This window comes from Artemia franciscana, chromosome 3 (genome assembly GCF_032884065.1).
Source record: "Artemia franciscana chromosome 3, ASM3288406v1, whole genome shotgun sequence".
Taxonomy (NCBI): Eukaryota; Metazoa; Arthropoda; class Branchiopoda; order Anostraca; family Artemiidae; genus Artemia; species Artemia franciscana.
The window spans coordinates 16,077,905-16,097,809 of NC_088865.1; the positions used below are offsets into that span (position 1 = coordinate 16,077,905).

Here is a 19,905-nt window from a genome sequence, read left to right on the forward strand (position 1 = left end):
ATGAAATGTACATTTAAATAAGTTTCTGTTGTAGCCGTTGATTTTGCATGAACTACTTGACTCTTTAGAAATAAATGCACTACATGGCATTGCTCCCTCTGAAGCTGGGAAGATCGATATATAATTCTTTATTAGTTTTAAATTCGTTGGCTGTCTCAGAATTTTAAATTTTTTTGCCACTCGGTTTTGTGTCTTAAAATTTCAGAAAGTTCCACTAACTGCACGCAACTGTTTTGTTGATTAAAAAGGCACGATCGATATGTGTGTTCGAAAAATCCTTTTATCGATTTTCAAGGACTATTGGCTCAAGAAAACCACAACTGGTAAAAAAATAAAGAGAAAACAAATAAAAATGGATATGTGATCTTTCTTCTCGGATAAAGTGCACAGAAACACATTTGTGTAGATATATTTTAGAAAACTCACCAGTGAAGTTTTCTAAGATGCTGAATTTGATGGTGTAAATTTGATTAAAAATTTTTGCCGTATTCAGGGTCTTTTGCTCCTTTTCTTCAAAAATGGAGCATATTTTCTTTGACCCATAGCTTTTGATGGCTAATTTCAAACTAAAAGACTTTTATATGTTCAGAATTTATGGTAAATAACAGTCCCACTGATATATATCTCGTCTCTTTAGACAAGCAATAACTGTGTATGTATTAATTGTATGTGTTGAAAAATACAAGTTTTTTTTAACATAAAGTAAGGAGCAACATTAAAACTCAGGAAAAACAGAAATTGATCCGTATATGAAGGGCTACCCCCTCCTCAATGCCTTGCTCTCTACGCTAGGTTGTTGACACTTTTTAAAAAGTTTCCTATTCGAATTAAACGAACGCTGTATATCAGTCGCTGTTCCTAGAAAATTGGGAAAAACAGTCAAACTTTAGTGTTTTTTTAAGCAACAACGAGAATCAATATATACAAGGCTGCCGCATACCTGTGCCGGGGGGCCTAGCCTCAAAACAGGCCACATAATTTGTTTTGTTTTTGTTTTTGTTTTTTTTTTAAGTGACATCTTGACATTTCTGACCACAAAAACGAACAAAATAGTTCACAACGTTAAAGGAGAATTTAAATTTTTCTCGAAGTGGCATATTAAACCTATGATAACGTCATAACATCAAGAAGAGGTGGCGGTTAGAAGACAAGCGACAACGAGAACATATTTAATCAGAATAGAAGATATTCAACCTTGGTGCGTAGCCGTACTGGGCCCTGGCGGTGCTGCAGCTAGAAGCAGTGTGAACCAGAACGTTGTAAATCCACATCCAACACCAAAAGACGTAGAGACTGGGCCAACAGTAACCGAAGCACTAAGTAAACGAATTGCAAAGTTGTAATTTTTACAAGGGCGCTACTTCTATTTTAAGGTTCAGTTGCCTAAAGTGAGTAAAAACAACATGGCATGATCAGACTTTGAATGGTTGGAAAATAAATGTCATAAGAACAACAGGAAATTGTTTTTCCGACAGCATCAGACCATCAAATATGACAAGACGTATCCAAAAAGCTAAAGCAAAAGGTAAAATAATAAAAGACGCATCCAAAATGAAGTAAAAATAGATGTGCTTAAAAAACTTGCAAAAGTGAGAATCCCAACAGATAAGGCAAAAGGCGTGGACCAAACGACAGTGAGAATCACATTAAATTGTAAAAAAAAAATTGATTATCTATCTGTGGTTCGAAAACTGGGGGTAAGCAATCTCCGGTAAGAAGACAAGTGACAACGAAAATCAATATATATAAGCCTGCTGACTGCCGGGACCTGGCCTTGAAATCAGCTATTTATTTCTTTCTCTTTTTTATTCTTTTTTTTCTTTTTTATCTTAAAACTGACATATATGTCTTATCTTTTTAAACGAGCAATAATTGTGTGTGTATTTATGTATGTTTTTTTTTTTTTTTTAAGAGATCCGTGTTTTTTTGAAAAATTGGCACCCTGGGATTTTCTGACATAAAAAAACAATCTATTTAGGCTACGAGTTTGAGATAATTTTTTAAGGACCTTATTTTTTTAAACAAGAAAAAATACTTGGTTGACATCATATTTATGAATACATTTCAAAAGCATACATATATTATATTTGCCTCAATGTTGGCTGTATTGTTTTTAGTGTCAATGATGCAGGAGAAATTACAGAAGATACATAGCAAAGTCTTTTTCCAGAAAGCATTTTCTGCAGTTTCAATACTGAAAGGACAAACAAATAATCAAGACAATGAAATATACGGTTAGATTCCTTACGACAACGGTAACTACAACGAGTCAAAAAAGCAGCTTGTTAGAAGGAATACAGGTTCAAAAAATAAGCGGCAGTGATATACAGTTAGAATACTTGTGTTTGTAGCAATTACAACGACTCAAAAACCATAATGAAGAATAAAGAAATACCTGGATCGAAATCAAGTGACAGCAAGAATAAAAATGTCGTCAAAAACCAAAGTCAAGGACAAAGAAGTATGCGGTTATTAGACATGCGATAACGAGAAGTATAAAGAACTAAAAATAAAAGTGAAGAACAAATAAATATGCAGTTAAGATATATGTGACAGCGAGAACAAGAAAATATACGATTAGAAGAGGAGCAGCATCGAGAATTACAAGCGATAGCGAGAAATCCAGCATCAGAAAGTGTCAAAAATGAACTGAGGAACAAATAATTGTGATGTTAGGAGACAAGTCGTAGCAAAAATTGGGAAGTATCAGAAATTAGAATGAAGAAGAAAGAAATATTACGTTAGAAGAACAAGTCATTGGTACCCTTTAACACCATTTGTATTCCCTGGGGAACCTTCCATTTTCCAGAAAAAAAGTAGCAAACAAAGGTAATTCATCCGGAGGTTGCTACTTACAATAAGAATCAATGAATCAATGAATCAAGCCTGTGAAATGGCAAGTGGTGGGGCCCAGTCTTTACAATTCTGGCAACAAAAATTATCTAAATCGTACCAAATGATTTCAGGAAACCTCTAATTAAACCACTGCTTAAGGATCATGCTAACGAAAAGATTGATCAAGTGGACAGCTTGACTTACCTTGGTAGTATTATTACCAATGACGATGGAAGCAGTGAAGACGTTGAAAGTAGAACAGCTAAGGTTCAGGATGTTTTTCCTCAGTTGAAAAAAGTTTGTACGAATAGGTTGTAATTTTACAAATCAAGATTAGAATATTGGAAGCTACAGTGATTACAATGGTCAAACACGGTTCTAAAGCATACGCGCTATGCTTTCTTCCCCCATGAGACGTTCCTCCATGGAAATATCCTCCCAAGTAGCCCCCCCAAATCTCCCTCATTATATAAAAAAATCCCTCTGAAAACGTCTTTACACTTCAATCAATCAATCAATTTATTAATACTAAAGAAAACTATTACAAAAGTAAATCAATTAATAGGCCCAAGAAGCTATGCTTGTAATGGGCCAACTTCCCAGTAACCATTACTATATGTAAACACAGGTCAAAGTTTGTAACTTGCAGCCCCTCCCACGGGGACAGCGGGGGGGGGAAGTCGTCCCTAATGACATAGTTATTAGTTTTTTCGACTATATTTTTATCCGGTGACTTTTGGGAAAAAATGAGCGTAGGAGGGGGCCTAGGTGCCCTCCAACTTTTTGGTCGCTTAAAAAGGGCACTAGAACTTCTAATTTCCGTTAGAATGAGCCCTCTCGCGACATTCTAGGACCACTCAGTCGATACGATCATCCCTGGGAAAAAAACAACAACAAACAAACAAACAAATAAACACGCATCCGTGATCTGTCTTCTGGCAAAAATGCGAAATTCCATGTTTTTGTAGATAGGAGGTTGAAACTTTTACATTAGGGTTCTTTGATACGTTCAATCTGAGGGTGTGATTTTTTTAAGATTCTTAGAGGGTGTTTTCCCCTATTTTCTAAAATAAGGCACATTTTCTCAGGCTCGTAACTTTTGATGGGTAAGACTAAACCTGATGAGTCGTATGTATTTAAAATCGGCATTAAAATGCTATTCTTTTGACGTAAATATTGGTATCAAAATTCTGTTTTTCAGAGTTTCGGTTACTATTGACCCAGGTCAGTCCTTACTACAGTTCGTTAACACGAACTGTTTGATCTTTCGCTGTTGCAATACTTCCCTAGGCAGGCTTCCTCCTACAATGTGACGGCTAATAATAGTGATTCTAATTAAAGTAAACAGTGTCTTTGGCAATCAAATAACATAGTTATTAGTTTGGTGGTCATGGAAACTCAAAAATACTATTTTTCTTCTAAAACATTTTTATACTACTCTTTTTTAAATCATTGTATTCACGTTAAGTATTTAGTCCTTCTTTAAGAGTTGCTTATTATGAAGTATTCTCTTAGTCTTCATAATACGCGCGGAAGTTTAAATTTTTGTGTACCTGGCCTAGAATTAAATCATTTCTAGTTCTTCTATAATGTATATTGAATGCAGTTGGTGATAATGATTAGAACTTAGGGATGCATATTTAGTAAAAAAAAATACGGTAAAAATATATTTTTTTTGTGATTACAAGAGGTTAACTTATTCTATCTATTTGTATATGAGGAGGCAAAAAGAGAAAAATAAGTAATATTATATCTTTCTTTCTTCCCTCTGTTAAGTTGTGTCACGATTATTGTTATTGTTTTCTTCTTCTTCTTACCCTTTTATCATTGAACATTGTGTCCTTTGCATTTTTATTGTTATTCGTTTAAGTGAATTAAACAAACATTCAAATGCAAAGCAATAAAGTCTTTAAAATAATTCCTAATCCTAAATAATTCGCACTTTATTTTAGTTCATAAAAAAAAATCATCTGTTTGTACAAATAATATTTTAAATAGAGATAAATCCTTTTTACTAGACAGTGAAGAATAATCAAACAGTTCGTGGTAACGAACTGTAGTAAGGAGCGATCCGGCTCAATAGTAACCAAAACTCTAAAAAATTGAATTTTGATATCAATAGCTAAATCAAAAGAATCGCATTTTAATGCTGATTTTAAATATATAAGTTTCATCAAGTTTAGTCTTAGCCATCAAAAGTTACGAGCCTGAGAAAATTTGCCTTATTTAGGAAAATAGGGGGAAACACCCCCTAAAAGTCGTAGGATCCTAACGAAAATGACACCATCAGATTCAGCGTATCAGAGAACCCTACTGTAGAAGTTTCAAGCTCCTATCTACAAAAATGTGGAATTTTGCATTTTTTGCCCGAAGACAAATCACTGGTGCGTGTTTATTTGTTTTTTTTTTTTTTGTTTTTTTTTTCCCCAGGGGTCATCGTATCGACCAAGTGGTCGTAGAATGTCGCAAGAGGACTCATTCTAACGGAAATGAAAAGTTCTAGTGCCCTTTTTAAGTGACCAAAAAAATTGGAGGGCATCTAGGCCCCCTCCCACGCTCATTTTTTCCCAAAGTCAACGGATCAAAATTTTGAGACAGCCATTTTGTTTAGCATAGTCGAAAATCATAATAACTATGTTTTTGGGGATGACTTGCTCCCCCACAGCCCCTGGGGGAGGGGTTGCAAGTTACAAACTTCAACCAGTGTTTACATATAATAATGGTTATTGGAAAGTGTACAGACGTTTTCAGGGGGATTTTTTTGGTTTTGGGTATAAAACATATATACCACAACCATAACTCAACTAACGAAAGAACTGCTAAGAGATAACACAACTATAAAGCGAAAACAGGTGAAAACTAACGGGAAAATAAACGAACTAAGAGGTGGAAGGGGCCCAGAGAAAAAATATAATCCTTATTCAATTTTGAGCCTAACTTCCGCAAAGGAGTAATAATGTCAGAAGCCCCGAAATACCGAATTATTTTCTTTTCAAACAGTTCATGGTAAGGAACTGTAGTAAGGGGGGACCCGGCTCAATAGTAAAAAAAAACTCTAAAAAACGGAATTTTGATGCTAAAAGATACATCAAAAGATTCGAATTTTTACGCTGATTCTAAATATTAAGTTTCAATTAATTTAGTCTTTGTCATCAAAAGTTACGAGCCTGAGAAAATTTGCCGTATTTTGAAAAAAAGGGGGAAACATCCATTAAAAGTCACAGAATCTTAACGAAAATCACACTATCGCATTCGGTATATCAGAGAACTCTATAGCAAAAATTTCAAGCTCCTATCTAAAAAATGTGGAATTTTGTATTTTTTGCCAGAAGACAAATCACGGGTGCGTGTTTATTTATTTGTTTGTTTTTTTTTTGTTTTTTTCCCAGGGGTCATCTTATCGACCAAGTGGTCCTAGGATGTCGCGAGAGGGCTCATTCTAACGGAAATGAAAAGTTCTAGTGCCCTTTTTAAGTGATCAAAAAATTGGAGGGCAAATAGGCCCCCTCCCATGCTCATTTTTTTCAAAAGTCAACAGATTAAAATTTTAAGATAGCCATTTTGTTCAGCATAGTCGAAAACCATAATAACTATGTCTTTGGGAATGACTTAATCCCCCACAATCCCTGAGGGAGGGGCTGCAAGTTACAAACTTTGACCAGTGTTTACATATAGTAATGGTTATTGGGAAGTGTACAGACGTTTTCATGGGGATTTTTTGGTTTGGGGGGTGGGGTTGATGGGAGAGGGCTTTGTGGGAGGATCTTTCCTTTGAGGAATATGTCACGGGGGAAGAAAAATTCAATGAAAAGGGCGCAGGATTTTCTAGCATTACTATAAAAAAAAAAAACAATGAAAAAATAAACATGAAAACGTTTTTTCAAATGAAAGTAAGGAATAGCATTGAAATTTAAAACGAACAGAGATTATTACGCATATGAGGGGTTCTAAAAATACTTTAGCATAAAGAGCGAGGTATTTAGGAGGAGATAGATACCTCGCTCTTGATGCTAAAATATTTTTAGTGATTTCAACTATTTATTCTACGGCCTTTTTGATTCAGGGGTCATTCTTAAAGAATTGGGCCAAAACTTACGATTTAGTGTAAAGAGCGAGGTATTAACGAGGGTACAAACCCCCTCGTACACATAATAAAAATATAAGAATATAAAAGTTTGTTACGTAAGTTAATTCTTAAGTTACGTATATTTTTTACTAATAAAAACGTTCGTTGAATATTAAAAGTTCTAGTAGCCTTTTTAAGTAACCGAAAAATTGGAGGGCAGCTAGGCCTCCTTCCCCTCCCCTTATTTCTCAAAATCGTCTGATCAAAACTAAGAGAAAGCCATTTAGCCAAAAAAAAAATTAATATACTAATTTCATTTCAATAATTTATGTGCGGAGAGCCAAAATCAAACATGCATTAATTCAAAAACGTTCAGAAATTAAATAAAAAAAAAACTAGTTTTTTTAACTGAAAGTAAGGAGTGACATTAAAACTTAAAACGAACAGAAATTACTCCGTATATGAAATGGGTTGTCCCCTCCGCAGTCCCACGCTCTTTACGCTAAAGTTTTTAACTGTTTTAAAAAGTAGAATTGTGGCAAAGAGTCAAACTTTAGCGTAAAGAGCGAGGCGTTGATGAGGAAGCAGTTGGGATAAAATCCTGGGTTCCATATTGCGAAGCAGAGATTTGTCCACTGTGCCACCAGCACAAAGCATGATGTTATCGATGCCATATATGTGCAATTTATGTCATGCAGCGTGCCACCTTCAGAACTGCTGCAGCCAAAAGTAAATAAATTTATTTTTTGGGTTTTTGCTGGTTCAAACTTCAGAAAATGCTGAAAATAAGTATAGCTTCTACCAAAATAAGTAGAAGCAAAAGTATTTCTCTTACATTATAAAGGTATTTCCGCAAGCCATCGTTGAAGAGTATTGCAGCTCACAATTAAAAATGGAAATCTGTTATTAATTGTATCAGTTCTTCCACGCTTGGAAGACGGTTAGATCTTCCGTTTACAAAATCTACGCAGTGTTCGTGCGTGAGTAGCCTAAGTGGGAGTGTTCCAAGGTACAAAATGTGCTCAATTTTATTTGCTACCCTATTTTCCGTAGAATCATAAAAGCAAATAAAGAAGGAATTAAAGTATATTTTGTAAGGAATTTATACCACTTACCTTTGAAAAGACGATCCACGAAAAACGACGGGTAAACATTCCAAGTTTTTCTCCAGCTTGTAGAATTGAACAGAGTGACAAAGGATGCGCGAAGATAATGAAGTTTCTAACATTCAAAGACTTGAGCATCCGAAACTGACTTACTATAGTCAAAAATAATTAGGTTGAAACCTAGGGTTGTAACTTTAATTCGCTGCCAATATTAAAATGAATGCGCATGTTTGGTTTTCAAGCTGAAAGGAATAAGCAGGACCTTTCTGCGATGTATCTACTCGCGTAAATACATTTGGAAAATTCCGTAAATATATTCTCAAGACCAGAAAGTAATTTGCAATTTACTAAAAAAACACAAACGAATGTAGATTGTCAGTTTAATATACATATACTGTTTTTATTCCAAAAGTCTAAATAATTTTTGGTCTATTAAAGTTAAAAAAATACTAAAAAACTTTTATTTTGTATTTTGTTTTCAGTAAAGTGGAAACTATGTACTGGCCTTGAGAAGGCATGAGAAGTTTAAGCCTTACTCCCATCAATTTCTGCTCGTTTTCAGTTTTATTCGGTTTTTAATTGTAATTTCTGTTTGTTTCCGGTTTTATTAATTTATAGGTTGTGAAATATAATAGTTTTTCGCTTGGAAGATTATTTCACTGTATTTCTGCTCATTTTTGGTTTAATAGAGCTCTTTACTTTTCTTTGAAAGCTTATTTTGTGGAAAAGGCTTTTTAAATTAATTTAGTTCGCTTTTAGTTGATATGGTCTTTTTCATGGAAAAAGAAAATACAATTTTACATCTTTTCAGTTTTCAAACAAAAAGAGCGGTTCAGTAGTAATCGAAACTCTAAGAAGCAGAATTTTGATAACAATAGATACATCAAAAGAATCAAATTTTGATGCTTATTCAAAATATATAAAATTCATAAAATGTAATGGTAGGCTACCCATCAAAAGTTACGAGTCTGATAAACTTGCCTTATTTTTTAAAAAGGGGTGAAACATCCCCAAATCATCAAGTGATCTTAATGAAAATCACTCCATCACATTCATCATACCAGAAAACCCTATTGTAAAAGTTAAACTCCTCTCTACAAAAATGTGGAATTTTGCATTATTTGCCAGAAGAAAGGTCAAAGATGCGTTTTTTTCCCCAGGGATGATCATATCAAACCAATGACCGTAGACAATTTGAAGAGGGCTCATTTCATCAGAAATCAGAAGTTCTATTGCGCTTTTTAAGTGACCAAAGACACTAGAGGGCAGCTAGCCCCCCTCCCACGCTTATTTTCCCCCAAAGTCACCCGATAAAAACTTTGAGATAGGCATTTTGTTCAGCACAGTCGAAAAATTTAATAACTGTGTCTTTGGGGATTACTTAACCCCTAACGATCCCCAGGGGAAGGGCTGCGAGCAGTGAACTTTGCCCATTGTTTACATATAATATTGGTTATTGGGGAGTATTCAGACGTTTTCAGGAGAATTTTTCTGGTGGGGGGGGGGATATGTGAAAGGATCTTTCCATGGAGGAATCTTTCATGGCTGGAGGGAACTCTCAATTGAGGGGAGCTGGATTTCTCAGCATTATTTAAACAACGATCAGAAATTAAATTATTTTTAAATTTTTTTTTCAACTGAAAGTAAAGAGTGACTTGTAAACTTAAAATGAACAGAAATTCATATATGAATTTCACAAGATGAGGGGAGTTGCCCACCCCCCGTCAATACCTCACTCTTTACGTTAAAGTTGTTTTTCGGTACTTTTAAAAGAGCTATTTATCATAGGCAGCGCAATAGCGCTGCCAAAGTAAAGAGCGATGTGGGCACAATGTATTATCTATTTGTTTTTGCTTTTTGTTTTTTTTTACCAGGGCACTTCACATCGAAGGAGTTGCCATAGAAACTTCAAAAAGGACTCATTCCTTTTGGAATGGAAATTGAAAGGACTAGTGCCTTAAAAAATGGTCAAAGTGATTGAAGGGGAACTAACACCCCTCCTACGCCCACCATTTCCCCAAACATATCCAATCAAAGTTTTGAGATAACCATTTTGTTCAAAGTATTTGGAAGGCCCGAAAATTATTTCTTTAAGGATACCAGCCCCCCTCCCCTTCAGCCCCCAAGGTTAGGGTTGTAAGTTGTGCCATGGGGCCATATAAGGCTCATATATACAAAGTGATCGTATAAACTTCGGAGGGAGCTCATTGGATTTTTAATCAGAAGTTCTAGCGCCCTCTTTAAGATTCAGAGTGATCAGAGGATGAATACCCCCACCACACCTCATATTTTCCCGAAATACATCTGATAGAAATTTTTGACATGTCTATTTGTTGTAAATAGCGACACGGCCATTTGTTGTATAAATACATTTGAAATGTTGTCATATTTATTTCTTTCATAAATGAAAAATTATCGAAACCTTAAGAAAGAAGTCTTATTATATGTCAATTAAGCTGACATTCCACGGTCCTTTTTTTTCTTTTTTTTTCAGTAAAGCGTAAATTGTGTTCTTGTTTTGAGAAGTCATAAAGGATATCAACCCTACTCATGTTTAAGTTTTGCTCGTTTTGAGTTTGACTTAGCTATTTATTGTAATTTCTGTTAGTTTTGAGTTTCATTTATGTATTGACAGTGATTTGTGGTAGTTTTGACCTTGGAAGATGATTTGACATTATTTTTGCTCATTCTTGGCTTAATGGAGCTCTTTACTTGTTTTTGAAAAACTTATCCCGTGGAAAAAGTTTTTTAAATGAGTTCTAATTAAATGGTCTCTATTATTAGGAGTCATTCTTAAAAAATTGAGACCCCATCATATACGTAAAAATTCCCGTTCGTTTTATTTTATAGTTTTAATTTTGATCCATACTTTAAGTTGAAAAACTTGTTTTTTAACTTAATTCCTGTAAGAATTGATAGTTTGGTTTGCTATTCATAGGTTGGAGAACTTTCCAGCAATTTTAGCAACATACACTCTTTTGAAAATCTTGATGCAAATAATACTGCTTGATTTAGTTTTATACCTCATCAAGTTGATTTGAAAAAGCAAAACTTCATATCATTCCCAAAAATTCTATCTGTGCTATCTGACAACAAGGTTACACTTACGCTCTTTTGGTTAAGTTAGATTCTTAAAATCTGAAGCAGCAGTAGCAGTTTCCCTGAAAGTTTCAAATTAGTACCCTCAGTCGTTCTTGGGATGTAGCTGAGATGTCTTATTTGCAACTAAAAAAACACAGAGTGTCTTTTGAAATAGTTTTAAAGCAACATTTAGTTTTAAATCATAATGGGCAAATGGCATAATTGTGGTGGGTTTGACAAAACCAATATCCCTAGAGACATATTTACAGGACCGTTCAACTATGTTAAACAAAACCAGACCGATACCGGAGCAATAGTTACCGGATCATTCACCTATGCTAAGCTAACCTGCTGTCTCAAAACATTGATTGGATGTGTTCGGACAATTAATAGGCTTGGGAGGAGGGGTAAGTAGCCCACCTCAAAATTACTTTTAACTCTTAAAAGGCCACTAGAACTTTTAATTTCCATTTGAATTAGCTGCTTTGAAAATTTCAATGATATTGCTAGTTATTATAGAGCGGTGATGCCTATGATATTCTTTATATGCCCCTTTCAAGAGCTACATGTATATATTTTTTTTCTTTTAATAGAAACTACCCCTTAACGTTCCTAAGATTTTCACTTTAATACTCTTTGCATCATTAGTTGCAGTGACTACAGGGGTAGTATCAATAGTGTACTCATAGTTCCTTCTGGCTGATTCAAACTCCACCACAGCTTACCTTGAAAGGTCTAACTCAATAATGTAAGCCGTTCTTGAGATATTGCTTTGTTACCCTCTCATCCATCTACATGCTCATAGTTCAATTTGATTTAGTACACGATCCGCCTAAATATTCCTTGAAAGCTTCACCTTAATACCGTTAGCTTGCGTAGTATCCATAGTTGTAGAAACAGTAGTAGCATTAGCAGCAGTGTCCGCATAGCATCTTTAGTGTTCTTCATCATCCCCTTCAACACAGGCTGAAAGTTTCAACTTAAAACCGTCAACCGTTCCTAAAGCATTGCTGATACGTCCTCTTAGCAACCTGTGAGGGCATTGCATATTCAAATTTAGTTCAAAACTGTTTCGATATTCTCCAATGGTTTTCACCTTAATACCCTTAACTTTAGTAGCAGCAGTAGCAGTACCAGTGGCAATAGCAGTAGCAGTAGAATTAATAGTAGTAGCCTTAGCTTTAGTAGCAGTAGTAGTAGTAGTTGTAGTAGTAGCAGCAATAATAATAGAGGCAGTAGTAGTAGAAGTAGTGCAAGTAGGAGCAGTAGCAATAGGATTGTTTAGTTGAACATTCTCCACAACAAGCCCTGTAAGTTTCAAATTCACACCGAACTGTTCCTAAGATATAGATCATGCGTCCTTTTGACAACTTGCATACAGACGGCGTGTTGTGATTTAGTAAACCTTTCACATTCGAAATTCCCTGAAAATTTCACCTTCAAAACTTTACTTATAGTTCTAATAGAAGTCACAGTAGTAGTTTTAGCATTAGTAGTACTAGTAGAAGCATTAGTAGTAATAGTACTAATAGCAGTAGCAGCAGTAGAAACAACATATTGCCTTTTGGTCATTTGAACATCCCTCGCATCAAATCCCGGAAGTTTCAACTTAATACAATCAGCCGTTACTATGGCATTGCCGATATGTCCCCTTGATAACCTTTATCTATCTATATAAAAATAAGTTGTCTGTCCGTTACGCCAGATTATATCTTCTATATATATAAAAGAAAACAAACTAGAATATAAAAACTGGAAATTGCATAAATATTTCGAAATATTTTGACAATAGATTAAAGTAATTCGAAAAAAGAAAAATGGTAAAAAACTAAAAAAAAAACTAAAAAGGAAAAACTAAAAAAAAAATAAAAATTAAAAAAAGAAAAAACCTAAAAAGAAAAAACGTAAAAAAATAAAAAAGATAAAAAACTAAAAACAAACTAAAAAAAGCTAAAAAACTAAAAAAGAAAAAACAAAAAAAACTGGGAATTGCACAAATATTTCAATATATTTTGACAATAGATTAAAGTAATTCGAAACCCTTAAAACAGATACCCCAAATTTGAGGTTTAATATAAATTGTTGGAGCTTTAGCATGCTTGGCACGTAAAGATTTTTCCAAGTGTCAATGTTAGAATGAACATTGACAAATTGAAGAAAACAAATCAATAAAAAGAAGAAACTAAAAAAAAGAAAAAACTAAAAAAGAAAAAAACTAAAGAAGAAACTGTAAGTTGTCTGTCTTTTATGTCTGTTACACTATGTCTGTTACGCCAGATTATATCTTATCTATATATAAAAATAAGTTGTATGTATTTTTGTATTGAGGGTTTGCAAATGACGTCTGAAAAATAAAGAAGAAAACGAAAACTGAAAAAAGAAAAATGGTAAAAAACTAAAAAAAAAACTAAAAAGAAAAAACTAGAAAAAAACTAAAAAATAAAAAAAATTAAAAAAAGAAAAAACTTAAAAAGAAAAAATGTATAAAAAATAAAAAAATAAAAAGGTAAGAACTAAAAAGAAAAAAACTAAAAAAAGCTAAACAACTGAAAAAAGAAAAAAATAAAAAAAACTGGGAATTGCACAAATATTTCAATATATTTTGACAAAAGATTAAGGTAATTCGAAAACCTTAAAACAGATACCCAAAACTTGAGGTTTATTATAAATTGTTGGAGCTTTAGCTTGCTTGGCACGTAAAGATTTTTCCAAGTGTCAATGTTAGAATGAACATTGACAAATTGAAGAAAACAAATCAATAAAAAGAAGAAACTTAAAAAAGAAAAACTAAAAAAGAAAAAAACTAAGAAAAGAAAAAACTAAAAAAGAAAAAAAACTGAAATGAAACTGTATCTATATATCTATATAAATGACGACCGGGACACTCAAAGAGAAATTACAGACTGGGATACCGGGACACAAATGACGACCGGGACACAGGGAATATTAATGACGACCTGGACACAGGGACACAACTACAACGGGGACGCTGGGGGCACAAGGGGATATATAAATGACGACGGGGACACAGGGAATGTTCGATTAGCAATCACCATCAACAAAGCTCAAGGGCAATCGTTAGAAAAATGCGGTATAGATATGAATACGGATTGTTTTCCCATGGACAATTATTATGTTGCATGTTCAAGAGTTGGTAAACCTGACAATCTATTTATATGGACAGACAATAGGAAAGAAAAGAATGTTGTATATTCGCAAGTTTTACGTAGTTAAATATATATATATATATATATATATATATATATATATATATATATATATATATATATATATATATATATATATATATATATATATATATATATATATATATATATATATATATATATATATATATATATATATATATCTTCTATATATATAAAAATAAGTTGTCTGTCTGTCTGTCTGTGGATCAGGTGACGTCATGTTTCTGTGTCGGCTGACGTCATGAAATTAGTTGTCGTCATTTTTGCTATGACGGTGACGTCATTAATGGTATTTAAGACATGCGTTCACGGAAAAATGTTTAATTGTAAAATGACTGAAGAACCTACAATGGCAACAGCCGAGGAAGCTGCTCAAAGAGTCTATGCCAAAAAACTTGCTGCTGATAGAGAAAGTAAGAAAAGAAAGCGTGCCGAGGAATCACAAGAACAGCAAGAAAACAGGCTTGCAGCTGATAGAGAAAGTAAGAAAAGAAAGCGTGCCGAGGAATCACAAGAACAGCAAGAAAACAGGCTTGCGGCTAAAGAACGCAAAACCGCGCAGTTAGATGAAAATCCACCTGGAAAGCGAGAGTCAAAACATATCAAAACTGAAAATGATAGCGATGATGATTGGGTTTGGGATTTTGACTTGGATAAGGTCATCAATGCCTACCAGATTTAAGTTAAAAAACAAAGGTTCGGCGATATGTACTTCATAGTGACGCTGAAAAATAAAGAAGAAGAAAAAACTGAAAAAATGTAAAAACTAAAAAAACTAAAAAGAAAAAACACTCAAAGATAAATTACAGACCGAGACACAAATGACGACCCACACAGAGGGAATATAAATGACGACCAGGAACCTCAAAGAAAAATTACAGACTGGGACACCCGGACACAAATCACGACCGGGAATATAAATGGCGACCGGGACGCAGGGACACAACTACAACGGGGACGCTGGGGGCACAGGCGGGATATATAATTGACGACTGAGACACAGGGATTGTTTGAATAGAAATTACAGACCGGGACCTCGGGACACAAATGACGACCGGGACACTGGGACACAGGGAATATAAATGACGACCGGGACACTCAAAGAGAAAATACAAACTGGGACACCAAGACACAAATGACGACCGGGACACAGGGAATATAAATGCTATTTATATGCACAGACAATGGGACAGCGAAGAATGTTGTATATTCGCATGTTTTACGTAGTTTAAAATATATATTTATATCTATCTCTATTCACAGGTGGGACACAGGGACACAGCTACAATGGCGCGTAACTAATATGGCGCGTAACGACTTACGCGCGCGGGGGGGGCTTGGGGGGCGCGAAGCGCTCCACCAACTAGGTGTTGGGGTGGCGCGAAGCGCCACCCCAACAGCTAGTATATATATAAAAATAAGTTGTCTGTGTGTCTGTGTGTCGAGTGACGTCATGTTTGTGTGTCGACTGACGTCATGTTTGTCGACTGACGAAATTACAGACCGGGACATCGGGACGCAAATGACGACCGGGACATCTATCTATCTATCTATATATATAAAAATAAGTTGTCTGTGGATGTGTCTGTCAGGTGACGTCATGTTTGTGTGTTGACTGACGTCATGAAGTTAGTTGTCGTCATTTTTGTTATGAAAGGTGACGTCATTAAAGATATTTAAGACATGCGTTCACGTAGAAATCTATTAATGTTTAACTTTAAAATGACTGATGAACTTACAATGGCAACAGCCGAGGAAGATGCTCAAAGAGTCTATGCCAAAAAACTTGCTGCTGATAGAGAAAGTCAGAAAAGAAAGCGTGCCGAGGAATCAAAAGATCAGCAAGCAAACAGGCTTGAGGCTGATAGAGAAAGAAAGAACAGAAAGCGTGCCATTCTCAGGCGAGAATCATAAATTTTTACAATTGTACTTCATCAGTGATAGAAATTCTGAATTGAATGCATTTATGATACGATAATGCATTGTGTCGATAACAACGTTGGAGAAATTTTCTTTTTGGATGTGCCAGGAGGCACTGGTAAAACGTTTGCGATAAAACTGATTCTGGCATCAATTCGATCAAAAAATGATATAGTGTTGGCAATTGCGTCGTCCGGAATAGCCGCAACATTGCTGCCTGGTGGAAGAACTGCTCATTCCGCATTGAAATTGCCTCTGAATTTGCATTCTACAGAAACTCCCACGTGCAATATTTCCAAATCATATGGGATGGGTAAAGTATTGCAGCAATGCAAACTTATTATTTGGGATGAGTGCACAATGGCACACAAAAAATCGCTCGAGGCTCTGGATCAATGCTTGAAAGATTTGCGAGGGAAGTCGAAACCCTTTGGCAGCACATTAATATTGCTTGCGGGAGATTTCAGGCAAACATTACCCATAATACCTAGATCAATTCCTGCAGACGAAATGAATGCTTGCCTGAAAAATTCTAATTTATGGGCACACGTAAAAACATTAAAATTAACTACAAATATGCGTGTCCGATTGCAAAACGATGACTGGTCAAACATTTTCAGATCAATTGCTGGCAATTGGAAACGGAAAGCTCCCAGTAGACTCAATTTCAGGACGTATACAACTACCTGCTGATTTCTGTAATTTAGTGACGTCCAAAAATGAATTGATTGAAAAAGTATTTCCGAATATTCTAAAAAAATTTTCTCGCATTCCCATGATTCCAACGGATCTGCCTTTTCAATTTAAAAGATTGCAATTCCCAATTCGATTAGCATTTGCAATCACCATTAACAAAGCTCAAGGTCAATCATTAGAAAAATGTGGTATAGATCTTAATACTGATTGTTTTTCCCATGGACAATTGTACGTTGCATGTTCGAGGGTCGGTAAACCTGACAATCTATTTATATGCAGCGACAATTGGACAGCGAAGAATGTTGTATATTCGCAAGTTTTACGCAGTTAATTTGTATTGTATCTATCTATCTATCTATCTATATAAAAACGAGTTGTGTGTATGCATGTTTGTTTGTTTGTAAAAAGAGCGTTTGCATATGACGTCATTATTAGTACATACGGCTTTGTATATGCACAGACAATGGGAAAGCCAAGAATGTTGTATATTCACAATTTTTACGTAGTTTGAAACACAAATATAAATCTATCTATATTCACAGGTGGGACACAGGGACACAACTACAATGGCGCGTAACTAATATGGCGCGTAACGACTTACGCGCGTGGGGGGGCTTGGGGGGGGCGCAAAGCGGCCCACCAACTAGGTGTTGGGGTGGCACGAAGCGCCACCCCAACAGCTAGTAGGGAATATAAATGACGACAGGGACACTCAAAGAGAAAGCGACCGGGACACAAGGAATGTTCGATTAGCAATCACCATCAACAAAGCACCGGGACACAAATGACGACCGGGAAACAGGGGATATAAATGACGACCAGGACACTCAAAGAGAAATTACAGACCGGGACACCGGAACACAAATGACGACCGGGACAAAAATGACGACTGGGACACCAGGACACAGGGAATGTAAATGACGACCGGGACACTCAAAGAGAAATTACAGACTGGGACACCGGGACACAGGGAAACAACAACAACGGGGACGCCGGGGGGCACAGGGTGATATATAAATGACGACGGGGACACAGGGAATGTTCGATTAGCAATCACCATCAACAAAGCTCAAGGGCAATCATTAGAATAATGAGGTATAGATCTGAATACAGATTATTTTTCCCATAGATAATTATATGTTTCATGTTCAAGAGTCGGCAAACCTGACAATCTATTTATATACACGGACAATGGGACAGCCAAGAATGTTGTATATTCGCAAGTTTTACGTAGTTAAAAATATATGTATATATATATATACATATATATATATATATATATATATATATATATATATATATATATATATATATATATATATATATATATATATATATATATATATATATATATATATAGTTGGTGGGGGCAACGCGCCCCCACCAACTAGGTGTTGGGGTGATATATATATCTATCTATTTTCACAGGTGGGACACAGGGACACAACTATAATGGCGCGTAACGACTTACGCGCGCGGGGGGGCTTGGGGGGCGCGAAGCGCCCTCACCAACTAGGTGTTGGGCTGGCGCGAAGCGCCACCCCAACAGCTAGTATTCATATACTTATTGAAATTTTAATCTTAATGCTTTTGGCCTTAAAAGTAGTTGTAATAAAAGTAGTAGTTGGAGTAGTAGTAGTAGCAGTAACTGTAAGTGTTGCATTTGTAGAAGTATTAGTAGTAGCTTGCACATATTGCTTTTTGGTCAATTGGTCTTTCCCTTTCAGAACTCTCTAAAAGTTCCATTTTTTTATTTGGTTAATAAATATTTTTTAAATAATGCCTGGAAACCTGGCTCCAAATCCATGGAAAGATCCCCCCCCCCTCGGACAGAACCCCTCGATAACTCAATCCCGGGGAAGATTTCTTCTGGGGATTTACCCTAAACATCTCCACATGCAGTTATGAGTCGGCAGAGAGAAAATAGAACTAATAAAAATAATTTTGTATTGGAATTCTTGGAAAATCCCCCGGTCTAAAATTTCCCGGAAAATTTTACCCCCAGAAAACTTCGTTTTCGATGAAAAATTCTTGCCGTGGAAAATCCCCCAGCAGAAAATTCAGTAAATGTCCGTTAAACAGAACATCCTCGAAAAGTGAAGTTAGATAATCATAATGAAATGCTTTAGTTCTTGCAATGCTTAGTTTATATAATAACATAATTTGGGTTATAAATTTGCAAATTAGTGTGGGGTGGGGTGGAGGGTTAAAGTAACCTAAACCAACCTAACCTAACCCCCTACCCCTCCTGATGTGTAAATATATAGCCCGAATTACACAAGTCCAGTGCATTCTGTGACAAGTCATTTGTCTTTGTAGGTGCGAAACATTTTTTTTTTCTTTTAACGTTACAGTCAGCAAATTATATATAATGATTGAGAATCTTCTGTTTAACTGGCAATTACATAAAATTTACCCCCGCCCCACTTCCCAAAATTATGCAAATTTAATGCAAATTTATGCACACTTCCCAATAACAAACAAACAATAAAATGTAAATTTATGCACACTTCCCAATAACAAACAATATAACAAACAATAACAATCTCAAATGATGTAGTTATTAAACCTTTCAACTATGCTAAACAAAATGGCTATCTCAGAATTTTGATCGGACGATTTCTATGGAAATGGGGAGAGGGAGGGGCGAATTGCCCTCCAGTCTTTTTGGTCACTTAAAGAGCACACTAGAGCTTTTAATTTCTCTTCAAATGGGCCCTCTCTTGATGTTCTAGCACCATTGATTGATTTGATCACCACTGAGAAAAGAAACGACAAAACAAAAAAAAAATAAACACGCATCTGTGATCTTTCTTCTGGCTAAAATAGAAAATTTCCCATTTTTGCAGATAGGAGCTGGAAACTTCTAAATTAGAGTCCTCTGACGCGCTGAATCTGACGGTGTGATCAAACAGTTCGTGGGAACGAACTGTAGTAAGGAGCGACCCGGCTCAATAGTAAACGTAACTCTAAAAACCGGAATTTCGATACT

General features: G+C 35.4%; 1 protein-coding gene across 1 annotated transcript in view; it reads right to left on the reverse strand.

Moving 5' to 3' along the window:
- Positions 1 to 19,905, reverse strand: part of LOC136024940 (ionotropic receptor 25a-like) — a 126,732-nt gene that overhangs the window by 83,295 nt on the left and 23,532 nt on the right. Inside the window, exon 6 of the mRNA XM_065700533.1 lies at positions 8,017 to 8,159. Within this exon, the coding sequence (XP_065556605.1) occupies positions 8,017 to 8,159 (143 nt within the window). The remainder of the gene's footprint in view (positions 1 to 8,016; positions 8,160 to 19,905) is intronic.